The sequence below is a fragment of the Hyperoodon ampullatus genome (assembly GCF_949752795.1).
Source record: "Hyperoodon ampullatus genome assembly, chromosome: 2".
Classification (NCBI taxonomy): domain Eukaryota; kingdom Metazoa; phylum Chordata; class Mammalia; order Artiodactyla; family Ziphiidae; genus Hyperoodon; species Hyperoodon ampullatus.
The window spans coordinates 81292189-81309333 of NC_136915.1; the positions used below are offsets into that span (position 1 = coordinate 81292189).

The following is a 17145-nucleotide window of genomic DNA, read 5'->3' on the forward strand; positions in this document are numbered from 1 at the left end:
AGAGTCTGCCTGCCGATGCAGGGGACACGGGTTTGTGCCCCGATCTGGGAAGATCCCACATGCTGCGGAGCGGCTGGGCCCGTGAGCCATGGCCGCTGAGCCTGCATGTCCAGAGCCTGTGCTCCGCAACGGGAGAGGCCACAACAGTGAGAGGCCCGCGTACCGCAAAAAAAAAAAAAAAAAAAAAAAGGTTAAGATGGTAAATTTTATGTTATATGGTTTTTTTTTAAACTACAATTTTTAAAAGGGCAGTAATAGAGGAAATAAGGAATAAAAGTTATAAGATATGTATACAAAAAACAGCAAAATAGCACAAGTCCTCACTTATCAGTAAGTACTCTAAACAAAACTCACCAATGATAAGGTAGCAACTGGCATGACTTAAAAACATGATCCAGGGCTTCCCTGGTGGCGCAGTGGTTGAGAGTCCGCCTGCCGATGCAGGGGACGTGGGTTCGTGCCCCGGTCTGGGAAGATCCCACATGCCGCGGAGCGGCTGGGCCTGTGAGCCATGGCCGCTAAGCCTGCGCGTCCGGAGTCTGTGCTCCGTAACGGGAGAGGCCACAGCAGTGAGAGACCCGCATACCGCAAAACAAAAAAAAAAAAGAAAAAAAAAAAGAAAAACATGATCCAACTATATCTGTTCACAAGATTCACACTTAATGAAATACACAGGATGGAAAGTAAAAGGATGGAAAAAGATATTCCATGAAAATATCAACCAAACAAGAGCCACAGTTGCAATACAGATATCAGACAAAATAGAATTCAAAACAAAAACTGTTACGAAAAACAAAGAAGGACATTATATATTGATGAAAGGGTTAATTCATTATGAAAATCAACAAGTATAAACATATATGTGCCTAACAATCAAGACCTAAAATATATGAAGAAAAACTGACAGAAATGAAAAAAGACAGTTCTACAATAATAGGTGCTGGATACATCAGTACCCCAGTTTCATAATTATGGATAGAAAAATCCAACAGAGATCAATAAAGAAATAAATGACTTCAACAACAACATAAGTCAGCTAGACCTGACAGATATATACAAAACATTCCACTCAAAAAGAGCAGAATACATATCTTCTCAAGTGTACGTGGAACACTTTCTAAGACAGACCATATGTTAGTCCATAAAATAAGTCTCCATGTATTAAAAAGAGAGAGCTCATACAAAGTATCTTTTTCGACTACATGGAGTAAAACTGGAAATTAGTAATAGAGGGAAACCTAAAAAATTCACAAACATGTGGAAATAAAAAACACCTTCTAAAACAAGCAATGGACCAGAGAAGATCTCATGAGGGAATAAGAAAATACTTTGAGATAAATGAAAATGAAAACACAACGTTTTGAAACTTATGGGATGCAGCAAAAGCAGTATTCAGGGGAAAATTTATAACTATAAAAGCCTACATTAAAAAAGATACATGTCATATCAATAACCTAACTTTACACATCAAAGAACAACAATAACAAAACTAAACTGCAAACTAGCAAAATGATAGAAATAATAATGATTAGAGTGGAAATAAACAAAATAGAGATTTGAAAAATAACAGAATCAGTGAAACCAAAAATTGGTTCTTTGATCAATAAAACTGAAAAAGCTTTAGCTAGACTGACCAAGAAAAAAAAAAGAAAACTCAAGTTACTAAAATTAGAAATGCAAGAGGGACACTACTACCAACCTTATGGAAGTAAGAGGGGTATAAGAGTATACTACAATCAATTGTATACTAACAAGTTAATAACCTAGGTGAGATGGACAAATGCCTAGAAACACATGAACTACCAAAAATAACTCAAGAAGAAATAAAAAATCTGAAAAGACCTATAATAAGTAAAGAGATCGATTCAGTAATCAAAAATCTCCCTAAAAGAAAAAGCCCAAGACCAGATGGTTTCACTAATGAACTCTTCCAATCATTTCAAGTGGAATTAATAATCAATCCTTCTCAAATTCTACCAAAAATAGAAGAGGAAACACTTTCTAACAACTCTATAAGGCCAGCATTAAACTGATTTCAAAGACATCATGAGAAAAGAAAACTAGTGACCAAGATTCCCTATTAATATGGATGCAAAGATCCTAAACAAAATACTAGCAAAATAAATCTATAACCTACTAAAATGATTATGTATCATGAGCACTTGAGATTTATCCCAGAATTCAATGGTAGTTTAATATAAGAAAATCAACCAATGTAACATACCACATTAACAGACTGAAAAACAAAAACCAATAGAGCATCTCAATAAAAGCAGAAAAAGCATCTGACAAAATTATACACCCTTTCATAACAAAAACACTTAATAAAGTATGAAGATAAGGGAAGTTCCTCAACCTGATAAAGACTATCTATGAAAAACCCACAGCCAACATCACACTTTATAGTGAAAGACTGAAAACTTTCCCACTAAGATCAGGAACAAGACAAGGAAGTCTGTTCTTCCCACTTCTATTCAACATTGTATAACAGGCTGTAGTTAGGGCAAACATGAAAGAAAAAGGAATAAAAGGTATCCAGATTGGAAAGAAATAAACTATCTCTACTTGCAGCCTACATGATCTTATATAAAGAAAACCCTAAATAATACACACACACACAAAAAACCTATTAGAGCTAATAAACAAGTTCAGAAAAAATTGCAATATACAACATGAATATAGAAAAATCAGCTGCAATGAAAAATCTGAAAATGAAATTTTTAAATTCCATTTACAATAGCTTCAAAAAGAATAAAATACTTGAGAAAAATTTAAATAAAGAAGCAAATTAATACACAAAAAACTAAACAACACAGTTAAGGGAAATTAAAGAAGACATAAATAGGGGCTTCCCTGGTGGCGCAGTGGTTGAGAGTCTGCCTGCCGATGCAGGGGACACAGGTTCATGCCCCAGTCTGGGAGGATCCCACATGCCGTGGAGCGGCTGGGCCCATGAGCCGTGGCCGCTGAGCCTGCGCGTCCGGAGCCTGTGCTCCGCAACGGGAGAGGCCAAAACAGTGAGAGGCCCGCATTAAAAAAAAAAAAAAAAAAAAAAAGAAGACATAAATAAATGAAAAGACATCCTGTATCCTGTGTTCATGGTCTGGAAGACTTTATATTGTTAAGATGGCAATACTACCACCTAAAAGCCATCTACAGATTCAGTGCAATCCTCATCAATATTCCAACAGTGTTTTTGTCAGAAATAGAAATGCTGATCCTAAAGTTCATATGAATTTGCAAGGGATCCCAAATAGCCAGTACAACAATCTTAAAAAAGAAGAACAAAGAGGACTTGATCTCTGAAATCAAATCTTACTACATAGCTACAATAATAAATATGGTACTGACATAAGGATATACCAATGGAATAGAATTGAAAGTATAGAAATAAACCCATTCATCAATAGCCAACTGATTTTCAATAAGGGCACTAAGACCACCGAATGGGAAAAGTCTTGTCTCTTCAACAAATGATGCTGGGATAACTGGATATCCACATCCAAAGGAATAAAGTTGGACTCCTACCTCACACCATATGCAAAAATTAATTCAAAATAGATCAAAGACCTAAATATAAGGGCTAAAATTATAAAACTCTTAGAAGAAAGCATAGGAATAAGTCTTCGTGACCTTGGATTTCACAATGGATTCCTAGATATGACAAAAGCAACAAAAAACAAAACAATAAATTGGACTTCATCGAAATTGAAAACTTTTGTGCATCAAAGGACATTAAGAAATGAAAAGACACTCTACAGAGTGGGAGAAAATATTTGCAAATTATTTTTCTGATAAGGGTCTAGTCTCCAGAATATAAAAAGAACCCCTACAACTCAACAACAAAAAGATGAACAATCCAATTTTTTAAATGGGCAAAGGACTTAAATAGACATTTCTCCAAAGACAATCTATAAATGGCCAAGAAGCACATGAAAAGATGATCAACCTCATTAGTCATTTAAGAAATGCAAACCAAAACCACCATAAGATACCACTTCATACCCACTAGGATGCCTATAATCCAAAAATTGAAAAATAATAAGTGTTAGCAAGGATACAGAGTAATAGGAATCTTTGTACATTCCTCGTGGGAATATAAAATGGTGCGGTCGCCATGGAAAAGTGTGGCTGTTCCTCAAGAAGTTAAAACACAGAATTATCACATGACCCATTAATTCCACTTCTACGTATACATAGAAAAGAATTAAAAACAGATATTCAAACAAAGGTACACGAATGTGCACAGCAGCACTATATATAATAGCCTAAAAGTGTAAGCAACCCAAACGCCCATCCACAGACCAGACGAATGGATAAAGAAATTAGCATAGTCATACAATAGAATGTTTCTCAGGCATAAACAGGAATAAAGTACTCATCTGCTACAAAGTGGATGAGCCTAAAAAACATTATGTGAAATAAACATGACACAAAAGGTTACATACTGTATAATCTTATTTACATGAAATATATAGAATAGGGAAAATCACAGAGATAGAAAGCAGATTCATGGTTGCCAGGGGCTGGGAGGAGGGAGGAATGAATAGTGACTGCTTAATGGGTACAGGATCTCCTCCTTGGGAGTGTCAAAGTATCTTGGAACTAGTTAGAGGTCATGGTTGCACAATACTGCAAATTCATTAAAAGGTCACTGAATTTTATACTTTAAAATTAATAATTTATTCTAGGAGAATTTTCCCTCAAAGGAAAAAAAGCAATTGCATTTCTATATACTAACAATAAACATACAGAATCTGAAATTAAAATCACAATACCACTAACGATCAATCCAAATAAAATGAAACACTCAGGTACAAACTTAACAAAACATGTAAAATATCTGTATGTTGAAATTACAAATGCTGATGAAAGAAATCAACCTAAATAAATGGAAGATAGATTGAAGACTCAATATAGTAAAGATTTCAATTTCATTCTTCCCAAATCAATCTATAGGTTTAATGCAAATCCTATCAAATCCCAGGAAAGATTGTGGTAGATACATGTAAGCTTATTTTAAACTTTATATGAAAAGATACAGGCCTTAGAATAGCTCAAACAATCTGTAAGAATAAAGTGGGATGAATCATTCTACCCTAAATTAAGGCCTACTATACAGCTACAGTAGTCAAAACAGCATGGTATTGGATAGACATACAGATCAAAGGAACAGAACTGAGAACCCAGAAATAGATCTACACCAATATGCCCAAATGATTTTCGACAAAGATCCAAAAACAGGTCAACAGAGGAAGGGTAGCCTTTTGCAACAAAATGGTGCTAGAGCAATTAGATGCTCATAGGCAAAGAAACAAAAACCTTGAATTAAGTCTTACAACTTGTAAAAAATTAATTCAGAATGGATCACTATGAACTTGGATGTAAAATGCAAGTCTATAAAACTTTTAGAAAACAAAACAAAACAAAAAACATCTTCGGGATCCAGGGTAAAGAGTTCTTGATACCAAACGCACAATTCAAAAAGAAGAAATTGATGGGCCTCTCAAAATTTTAAATTTCTACTCTGCAAAAGACCGTGTTAAGAAGATAACACAAGCTGCAGAACAGGAGAAAGCATTTACAAGCCCCGTATCTGACAAAGGACTAGTGGGTAGAGTATATAAAAGCACACTGAGGGCTTCCCTGGTGGTGCAGTGGTTGAGAGTCCACCTGCCGATGCAGGGGACACAGGTTCATGCCCCGGTCTGAGAAGATCCCACATGCCGCGGAGCGGCTGGACCCGTGAGCCATGGCCGCTGAGCCTGTGCATCCGGAGCCTGTGCTCCACAACGGGAGAGGCCACAACAGTGAGAGGCCCGCGTACCGTAAAAAAAAAAAAAAAAAAAAAGCACACTGAGATATCACTACACACCTTTCAAAATGGCTAAAAAAAGTGACATCTACCACCTAATGTTGGCAAAGATGTGGAGAAACTGGATCATTTATACACTGCTGGAAAACAATTTGGCTATTTCTGATAAAATTAAACATGCAACTAGCATGCAACCCAGCAATTGCACTCTTGGGCATTTATTCTACAGAAATGAAAACTGATGTTTACACACAAACCTATACACAAATGTTCATATTAGTTTTATTCATAATATCCCCAAACTGGAATTGACCCAGACATCCTTCAATAGGTGAATAAACTGTGGTACACTGACACTGTGGAATACTACTCAGAATAAAAAGGAATGAACGAATCAACATACACAGTAGCTTGTATGAATCTTGAGGGAATTGTGCCGATTGAAAAAAGCCAATACCAAAAGATTATATACTGTATGATTCCATTTGTACAACATTCTTGGAATGACAAAATTATAAAAATGGCAAACAGATTACTAGTTGCAAGGGATTAGGGGACCAGGCAAAGGGAAGCAAGTTGGCTATAAAAAGGCATCCCTCCAGGTTCTTGTGAGGGAAGTGTTCCATAACTTGACTATATCAAAGTCAGTATCCTGGGTATGATATTGTATTGTGGTTTTTGCAAGATGTTACCATTAGGTAAAGGGTACAGGGATCTCTGTATTATTTCTTTTAACTGTATGTGAAACTACAATTACATCAAAATTAAACTGCCCTCTTCAAAAATGCCAAGATCATAAAGAGAAATAAAAGATGATATAAAGGACATTACTGAAACAACTGATAAAGTTTTAACATGAGCTATGGATTAGATAGGACAATAATACTGCACCAATGGTACATTTCCTGACAGAGTCCTTATTTTTAAGAAATAGATACTGAAGTATTCACAGATAAATGGACATGATGTCTGCAAATTAGTCTCGAATAGTTCAGGAGAAAAATGACAACAAATAAATATGTGTATAGATACAGATAAGGAAAACATAAATAAAGCAAATGTCGCAAAATGTTAACTGGTAAATCTGGGTATGAGTACAGAGGAGCCCTTTATACTATATAGTAACTTTTCTAAGTGTGAAAGTTTATCAACATTAATTTTTTTTAATTATCAATGAAAAAAATTAAAAAAAAATAAAATTACCAATGAGAGTAGTTGGGCAACAATACCGTATTATTGCTCCAAAATAATACCTTCTCCTGAGGGTGAAGGAGAAATGGGTGAGAGTCTAAATGAGATAAGACTACATATTTGATTATAGCTTTTTATACATGGTTTCTTTTCTTCATAGCAAAATTATTCCACAGCTCTTACGAGAGGCAGTATAAAAAGCCTTTAAGAGCACAAACTCTGAGGCTAGACTACCCGATTCAATTCTCAGCCCTTCCACTGCTAAGTCAATTAAGCTCATTGTATCCCAGTTTCTTTACCTGAAAACTAAGGATTGAGTTGATATTTTATAAAGTACTTATAACAATGCCTGGCATATAGTAAGCACTATATAATGTTAAATAAAAGAAATCTGGGCTTATCATGGTTTTGGTTTTAATCAATCAGATTAAAAAAATCTGCTTGTTTGTCAACTGTGGAGACAGGTAAACACTATATAAACTTTTGTTTATGAAATAAATCTAAGGTTATCATAGTTTAAGTATTAATCAGTCAGTCAAAAAATATAAGAGCCTATCACCTACCAAGGGTACTGTAGGAGATGTTATTATTTAGTATCTTATTTATTATCTTCTCATGCTTTTAAGTCATTGAATCAATAGGTTGTTCAGTTTACAATCATCACAGATACACAGAGAAAGTAACTTCCTAGGGACTATGTCCTCAAGACAGAGCCAAGATTTAAGTTGAACTTTCTTGGATGAGTTAAATTTCAAGGGTACAGATGAACTGAGGATGAGAGTGGTGATATGAGTAACTGTGAAAGTGTCAGGATTTTCCAAGAACAATGCTAATCAATTAGGCTACAGCAAAATGTTTATTTAAGAAAATAGTAGGAGATGAAACATTAAAGTTGACTGGAACATGAATTTGAAAGCTCTTGAATGTAAGATCTAAAAATTTAAATTTATCCTTAAGGAGTTGTTAAATGTTTTTTTTTTTTGAGCAAATAATGTAATTAGGGTAACTTCCTAAAAAACTGAATCAAATGATCTTACAGAAATAAAATGAAGTGAGCAAAGACATATCATTCACAGATGAATACAATAGAGAGGATAAACAAAACAGCAATGGGAATGGAAAGGAAAGATACACATTACACTGACAAGGTAAAGGCAAAAAGACCTAGTAACTGACCAAATCTTTAAGACAGAAAGTAAGCAATGTAAATATTCAGAGGGATTTTGGTCTCAATGACAAGAGAATGGGGCGCTAGCAAGAACAGGTTTTGAGAGTAAAGGTGACTAATTCAGTTTAAATATGGTGATGTTAGAATACACAAATGAAAGTATCCAAACTGATTGTGATTTTAGTAGAAGACATGTTTCAATAATGTCATTAAAAATATTTCTGATTAAGGCTTCCCTGGTGGCGCAGTGGTTAAGAATCCACCTGCCAATGCAAGGGACACGGGTTCGAGCCCTGGTCCAGGAAGATCCCACATGCCGCGGAGCAACTAAAGCCCATGCGCCACAGTTACTGAGCCTGCACTCTAGAACCCGCGAGCCACAACTACTGAGCCTGGGTGCCACAACTACTGAAGCCTGCGGGCCTAGAGCCCGTGCTCCACAACAAGAGAAGCCACCGCAGTGAGAAGTCCACGTACTGCAACGAAGAGTGGCCCCTGCTCACCACAACTAGAGAAAGCCCATGCACGGCAACGAAGACCCAACACAGCCAAAAATAAATAAATAAAATAAATAAATTTATTGAAAAAATATTTCTGATTAGAAAGTGAAATATGTTTGTTGGAATGGAAGGAAGGCAGTATAAATATGAATGGTTACAGGGTAATTTAAGGGGGGAAATATTACTCAAGTAAAAGAATAACCTTTTAAGTTGGAAGAACTAACTTGTCTGCCACGCCTGTCATTTGACTAAAAATAAAATTTGATTAGATATTAAATGTTATATGTAAACATTGACTGATTATTCAGCAAATGTTAATTGAGTTCCTCTGTGCCAAGAACAGCTCTAGATGGTGAGTATACAATGGTGAACGAAGTAGGCGAGGTCCTACTGTCACATGTACCTTTTTTCCTAATGATTTGCTGAATCACAATTAACCTAAAGACTTCATGACCAGGACTTCCCTGGTGGTCCACTGGTAAAGAATCCGCCTACCAATGCAGGGAACACAGGTTTGATCCCTGGTCGGGGAACTAAGATCCCACATGCCGCGGGGCAACTAAGCCCGCACACCACAACTACTGAGCTCGTGTGCCTCAATGAGAGAGCCTGCGTGCCACAAACTACAGAGCCCACGCACTCTGGAGCCCGCACACCACAACTAGAGAGAGAAAACCCACATACCACAACTAGAGAGAAGCCTGCGCACCACAACGAAGAGCCCATGTGCGCTGCAATGACAGATCCCGCATGCCTCAACGAAGCTGCTGCGTGCCACAACTAAGACCAGACGCAGCCAAAAGAAAGAAAGAAAGAAAATGAATAAATATTTAAAAAAAAAAGACTTCATGACCATTTTAACCTAAACTTTGTTACACAGGCAGGAAAATATCTAAATTATCAAATATCAGAGTTCATATTTAGCTAATATGTATTAGACACTATTAATGGAAATCCAAGATTTAACACATTTAATATATCCTTAGCCTATTCAAGTATCTTTGGTAAAACTATTGCCATCAATAGTATGATTAATTGTTCATTCAAAGTATTAAATCTTGTTTAATTAAGAGTAAGCAGAGACTAGAATCTAATAAAAACAGCAGCTCATAAATTTATATGGAGCAACTCATTTTCAACAATCTTTAGGTCAACTGAATAGCTCATATATAAAGATGCTTTGTAATATCTTATAGAGAAATATCAAAACAAAAAATAAATTGGTGAGATATTATGAAGATTTAATGCTGATGACTCTCAGATCTCTTTAAGTTACAGGTCTCTTGCATCTAACTGCCACCTGACATTTCCACTCAGATGTCTTGAGCTACTTCAAGCTCAATATAGCTAAAATTTAGCTCTTGTTCTCTATAATCCTGCTTCTTCTCCACCGTTCCTATCTGTGAATATCGCACTACTGCCAGGCCAGAAACATGGATATCATCCTCAACTCCTTCCTTACTCTCCTACCACCAATTCCTTTACAATTCATCACCAAAGCTGATCTATTTTCTTGTCTAAATCTCTCTCAAATCCAACTACAGCTTTTCCATTACAACCACTCTAAAGTCAGGCCAGCAGCGTCCCCCTACAAACGGGTCATCCTGATTCCAATCTAGCTTCTCCACTAATTTGTTCTCCATTTTAATTCTCCACATTTCTAAAACCCTGATCTGATCACATCACGTCCTCACACTTAAACTCCTTGAATGGCGTCTCATTACTCTGTTAATCCAACTTCCTTAAAGTGACTTGTAAGACCCTCAATAAAATAGCTCAAGCCTTACTCTGTCTTATCTCTTGACACTAGCCACTCCTCTCAGCCTCACTGCATGTAGAACACTACACTCAAGACATACCATATTTCTTTCAGTTCCACCAATCTTCCCTTTCTCTTACCTCTCATCCTTTCCACGTGCCACTTCCTCTACTAACAGCAGTCTTTCCCCAACTTTTTATCTAGACAAATCACCAAAAGTTCCTCCAAGTTTTAGTTTAAGTGTCACTTCTTCTGGGAGGCCTTTCCATATTTCCATTTAGTCATTCAATAAATCTTTATCATTTAATAAACATACTGTCCTAAGTGCTTATATATCAATAAATAAAACAGACATGGTATTTGTAATCCAGGACACAGACTATCACAACATTAATCACATTTGATTGTAATTACATATTTAGTCATGTTTCCTCCTCAGACTAGTGACTAGTATCAAGTATGAGCTACAACCAATTTAACTATAGCAACCAGTTCATAAAACACTGAATGAATCAACAAAACATTAAACAAATATTTACCATCACGTGACAGGCCCACAGTCCTCAGCCTAGCTAGAAGACTCTAAAAGGTTTCAAATGCCTGCTTTAATGGTCATCTCAAAAGAACAGTAGATCAAAGGTCAGAAGACAGGTTCTAATTCCATCTTTGCAGCTATCTACCTGACCTCAAGCCAGTTTTTTTTCTTTTCTTATTATGAACCTCATACCCTTAAATGTAATATTATAATATTTAAATTAATGATCAGTATGGAGCCTTTTACAGTATAATTTATTTCTTGGTGGGTTCAAAATCAGACTTGGTTAAAAAAAAGTTTGAAAAAGCCAAACAAGGAAGTAGTTCAAGCAATGAATTCCTAGGCTGTAGTAAATTTTAAACTTGAGTACACTTAAGAAAATATCAGTAACTCTGACAATATGGACATCCAGTTAAATGAAACCGTTTTACAAAATAATTTCTGGAAACTAAAATAAGAGCTTCAGTTTATACCCCCTCTGTCCATATTTTCCCAAGGTCATCCTACAATCAAAATTCTATTCTTTCCTTCAGGGTACAATTCAAATATCACCTCTTCTATAAAGCCTTTCTCATTATCTTCCTTCAAAATTCCCTCCTTAGTCCCACTATACTCCCCTATACATACCAGTCAGTATTCTGTTCATGACTTATAATTAATTATATAGAACTGAGATTCTAATTACCAATGCATACTTAACATATAGCATAGTGCCTAGGACGTTAGGTTTCAATAAAGGCTTACTGAATGCCTTGTTTTATTCAGCACCTTTATTTACAGTTTAGACCTACTATAGAAGACTAAACTACAGCAATTCCAAAATTGTTTGGTCTGACAGGACAGTTTTATGGTTTACTGTTTACATATTTGAATGATGTTTGCCGCATTTTTTTTTTTTTTTACTGCTGAAGGCAGCAAAAAAATAATGACAAACAAGGAAAGTTTTCAAATGCTTGAGTTCCAACAGACAACAGATTTTGGCAGCATGCTATTAATCTAGACTTAATTTACCTAATACTTAGTAATGGCTTTTATTTTCTTTCTACAGACTATGCTAACATTAGTTTGTAGCAAACTATAAAGAAATTCATCATAAGAAAATATTTATCCTAAATAAATAGCTTTATGAAGGGAACAAAGAAGACAAAGAATCTGGTTATTCAATATTAAGTAACTGAAGGTAGTACATAAAACATGAAGGTATGTTAATTGATGGATTTAACAATAAAAAAAATCTTTTGCAAATTATATGTTCTCAATGGATTAAGCTATGATGATGGTGATACTTCAAGCCTTTGAGAATCTCACAAAGAAATGCACAGTCAAATAAATACCACTTTTCAACGATCAGACTGGCAAAGATTAAAACACTGGTTAATATTTAGCAGGGTCTGGGAAAACAAATATTCTCAAAAACTGCTAACAGAATATTAAGTGGTACAATCTCATTTGCAGTATATATATCAGAAATTAAAGTGTACACATCCATTGACCATTTGTAGTAATCCATTGCTACAAGTTATCCTGTAGACATTCTCACACAATCACAATGATATAGTTAAGAATATTTACTGCAGCACTGCTCTAGCAGCAAAAAAACCCCTGAGATTTACCCAAGTATTTATTAAGAAGGAAACAGTTATATTACATGTAATGCATATATGAAAAGAAATGTCCAAGACATATTGGAAAACAGTGAAAAAAAAAGGCAGAATACATACCAGCCATTTTGGATAACTTATGGGGAGTACAAGGCTGAGCGAGAGAGGAGAGTTTTACTTCTTATTTTAAGTATTTCTGCACTGTCTGCTTATACATATAAGCATATGTGGCTTTTATATAAAAAGATAAAGCTTAGAAAATACTAAATGTTGCTTGGCAATATATTTGGAAAAAGTTGAATGTACATTGTGCAATCTTATCTAGAATTAGAAACAAACTATTTCATTAATTTAAAAGTTTTCTTTTTCACAGTACAACAAAGGGAAGCACATCTACAGTACTACTAAAGAATGGAAGCACGAAAAGGTTAATTTGGAAATTAATGAAATTAAGCTAATATAAGACATTCATAAAGAACTTTAAATCCCTGGATTCAGGGATTCTGCAAAATAAAAAAGCTTAGCAGCATCTGACTGTGTTAAATATTGAAGTACAAAATGAAGAGGAAGTGTCTGAAACCGAGGTATACCTGTCAGCCTCTGAGAAGAAAAACTAATCTAAAATCTCTTAGAGACACATAAGTCAAGCAATCTCAAGGGTAAACTTCTCTCAATAATCAAATTTTATCAACAAGAGAACTAAACACACTTTACATCCAGGATGAGATAAAAGAAATAACCAAGGTTCTACATTTGATAAGAATCCGTGTCTTAAGAAAAATCCTTGCAGGGAGACAGAAGAAACAGCCTGAGACGGGGTCAATGCCCAACTCTGTATTCAAGCTTTATGGTAGAAGCTGCAGAGAGGGAAAGCAACAAATTGATCCCAGTGGGGAAGAACCTCTCCTTGCTTTGGACTTGCTAGAAGGCAATAAAGCTTCAGGCATAAAAACCGCCCAGGTGACTATGATAGCCAACCCAACTAGCCCAATTCCAAACCTCAAAGAAGAAAACTAGCACAAAATGCTTTAAAATTTTTTTAAAGTTTCATTTCTTAAGAAAGCATATTGTTTATATAAATTATAGATCTATAATGATAAAACATAATCTTTAAAAATACTTCTCAGCAAATAGCAAGCTTCCTAAGCTATAGGAATCAAAAATGTTACCATTCCAGACTATGATTCAATTTTTTCCTCCACTCCAACAGTTTTTTACCCCCAGGAAAATGAGGAAAAGTTTTCTTCACTTCTTAAAGATGTGACCAGTCTTCTTAATCTTCTACTTGTATTAGTCTAACACATCTTTTAAAATCTTTAAATGAAAGAAGTAACTAGTAGGAACTCACAAAGAGAATACTTCTAGTAGTAAATACTCCAATTTCCATAGCATGGATTAATGCCTTTATTTGGAAAGAGTAATCAAAATCAACGACACTCAATCTTCCTTAAGGTCTGGACTAAGAATATTATTAGCCATTTTATTCCAACTCGACTGAAAGAAGACTAGGAGGATATTTTATTTCTCTTTCCAAAATGCCTATAATGCTACTTTTGGATTGCCTTCATTGGCTCCTTCCTATAGTCCAACAGCAACTGAAGTGCCAATGCTCTCATCCCATTCCAGCCAGTACTCTGAACCCCTAGTGTTAGAGAGAGAATTTTGTTAGCTGTTCTATGTTTAACAAATCACTAAGTATACACAGTACTCTGGCACTGTGCTGCTAAGATAAATAAGACATGGATGGTATCTACCTTCAAAGAGCTCACAGTCTAGTAAGGAAAACAGACTACTGCAGTATGGCCAGGTCTGGCTCAAAGGACAAGATGATGCTTGACATGGACTATTTCAGGAGATTAGCTGACAACCAGGAGAAAATATATTAGCAGTTGGGGAGGCAAGGGGGTCGGAAAGAGTGACAACATATACACAGAACTAAAACTAACACTATGAACATCATATTTGGTTTATTCAGATAATTCTAGGCATTCTGGAATAGCTGCAGTGAGATCATTATATACCATGTTATGAGTTTACATTTTATTGTGCAGGTGATGGGGGACAATGAAGGAGACAACTAGATGAAGGAAAGCAGTGTAGAAAGTTGGCAAGTGAGGTCAGAGACATGGAGAATACAATAAGCAAAATTATAGAGAAAATACATAAAAATTTTTATTGTGTTCATACAATGGAATATTACTCACCAATAAAAAATAATAAACTATTGGTACTCATAACAACATGGAGGAAACTCAGAAATATTATGTTGAATGAAAAAAGCCAGATACAAAAGAGTACATATTATATAACTCTATGTACATAAAGTTCAAGAACAGGTAAAACTAAGCTATGCTGACAGAATTCAGAAAGATGCTTACCTTGGGGGAAAGGCTATTGGATTGGAAAGGAAAGAGCACGAGGAACTTTCTGGGACAATGACAGTGTTCTACATCTTAAATTACATGGTGGTTATACATTTGAACATATAAATAAAAACTCATTCAGCTCTATACTTTAAATTTTGCACATTTTACCATACATAACTTAATAAAAATGTAAATTATACCTTAACCAAAAAAGAAAAGTGATACATAATTGTGCTGGAATAAAATCAGAATAAGTTAAACCAGTGTCACCCCATGAGCAATATCTAACTTGTAAGAAATCAGAACAAACATTCTAATAGACACCATATTCAATTAGCAAACAAAAATCACTAGAAGACTTTAAGTACAAAAATCTACCTTCTTCTCCCCTTCAGAAAGATATATAGGCAAGTGTTCCTTATAATGCTGTGAAAATAAAGTTTCTAAAGAAAAAGAAATAGCTCACTATTAACCAAAAAATAAAAATTTTCTAGACAGCAGTACCTGCCTTATAGGAGGTACCATAAAGATTAATAAGGCGTGAGAAGCACTTAATACAATAAGTATTCTCCACACTACCACTACTATTATTACTACATAATACCAATAACATGGAAACTTTCCTTCAGATTATGCCTAAACCACTAATTGAGAATACACTATTTAACTGAACATTATTCAACTACAGCACTTCTCATCCTAGGCTTTTTTTTTTTTTTTAACCATTGAGATCAGCAAGTTCTTGACAGCTGAAACATCTAGTTAGATTTAGAAAGACCCAAGTTAACTGCAATGTAATCAAAGTATTCTTTTTTAATCTGGTTATATCCTGAAGCCATGTTCACTTACCAACAGATAGTAAATGCACCTTTTTAACATTTCAAAAACTTATATTATTAAAAAAGCAATCTGTCACATATCAGACCAAAAGTACATGATCACAATTCAATTTTCTGAAGTCAACAGTCTTAAAAAATGAAAATAAATCAGAATGCTAAGTTAGAAAAGTCATTCAGTAGAGATACAAAAAATAGTAAAACAATCATTTATAATTCTGAACATTATATTAACATAAAGAAGTCATAATTTGGCAAATTTAAACAACTGTAGAAGTGCTTTCTTTGTTCATGGAAATAAGAAAGTAAAATTCACAAAAGCAAAGACTACTCAAGTACTATAACCCACTAAGAAGGGAACACTGAAGCAACCTAGCAAATCTCTTACTGAACTGGTTTCCCAGTGGCTAAACCAAACATCAACTTGATTTCTGAACGTGTTTAATAGTCACTGGAAACTGCATACTTTAGTTTCACAATTTGACAGCTATATTTTCACTTCCATCAAATCAACTGGACCAAGAGCATCAAAAAGTTGGTTCTTTGTATTTCAAAATTTAATTTAAAAACTCATTGATTTTGGATTTGGAGGCACGCTTTTTAAACAGAAATTTTTTGTATTATTCCTACTTTGATATGTAATATTTAACAAAGTTGTCTTCTACTTACCTTGATTTTGTCTTATTAACATCTCGTTGCAAGAACAATCTCATTCGAAATTAAATCAAACCTGAAAGAATACATGTAAAGGCAATCATTTAGTTTTTTTCCTTCAGGTATGAATAAATACATCTATGATACACTAATCTTTTTAAATTAAAAACTATAAATTGAATTATTACAGTAACCTTCAGGAAACTATTGCTAAGTACCATTTTTTGAGGAACAATCATCTATTCAAATGAGAAACAAACTTTTTAGTTCTCTTGTTTTCATTAATATTAATAGTATGGCAATAGCATAATTAAAATTATTACTTGTTAATAAAATACACACTTCTATCTATATCAATGTTTATCTAATATTATTACATACATACCAAAAAATACACCAAGAATTGAAGAAAAAAAAACGTGAGATGGCATAAAAGTGTATGTTAATAGCCATAATAATGGCTAACACTGATTACTTACTAAATGCCAGTGAAGATTATTCTAGAGAATAGTGTATATTGATACTCTCCTGCCTCCTCAATTTAGCCTTCAATCTAGTATAAGGTGACCTCCACCCCAACACTCCACTGAAAATTTACTTGTCAAAAATCTACCCACCCCTAATTTTATCACACTTCACAAATGATGAAACTCAATATATCTTACCCTGAACTCTACACATCACCTTTCCCCCATTCCTAAAACCAGCTCGTTACTCTTC

The 17145-nt window shown here is 34.8% G+C and overlaps 1 protein-coding gene across 2 annotated transcripts in view; it reads right to left on the reverse strand.

The window, feature by feature from the left end:
* ZNF644 (zinc finger protein 644) overlaps nt 1-16484 on the reverse strand; it is a gene marked incomplete at both ends in the record, with an annotated part of 78439 nt that extends 61955 nt beyond the window's left edge. For both annotated transcript variants that reach the window (XM_079728460.1, XM_079728459.1), the window contains one exon: nt 16441-16484. In XM_079728460.1, coding sequence (XP_079584586.1) covers nt 16441-16484 — 44 coding nt within the window. The remainder of the gene's footprint in view (nt 1-16440) is intronic.
* Nucleotides 16485-17145: the final 661 nt, after the last annotated feature.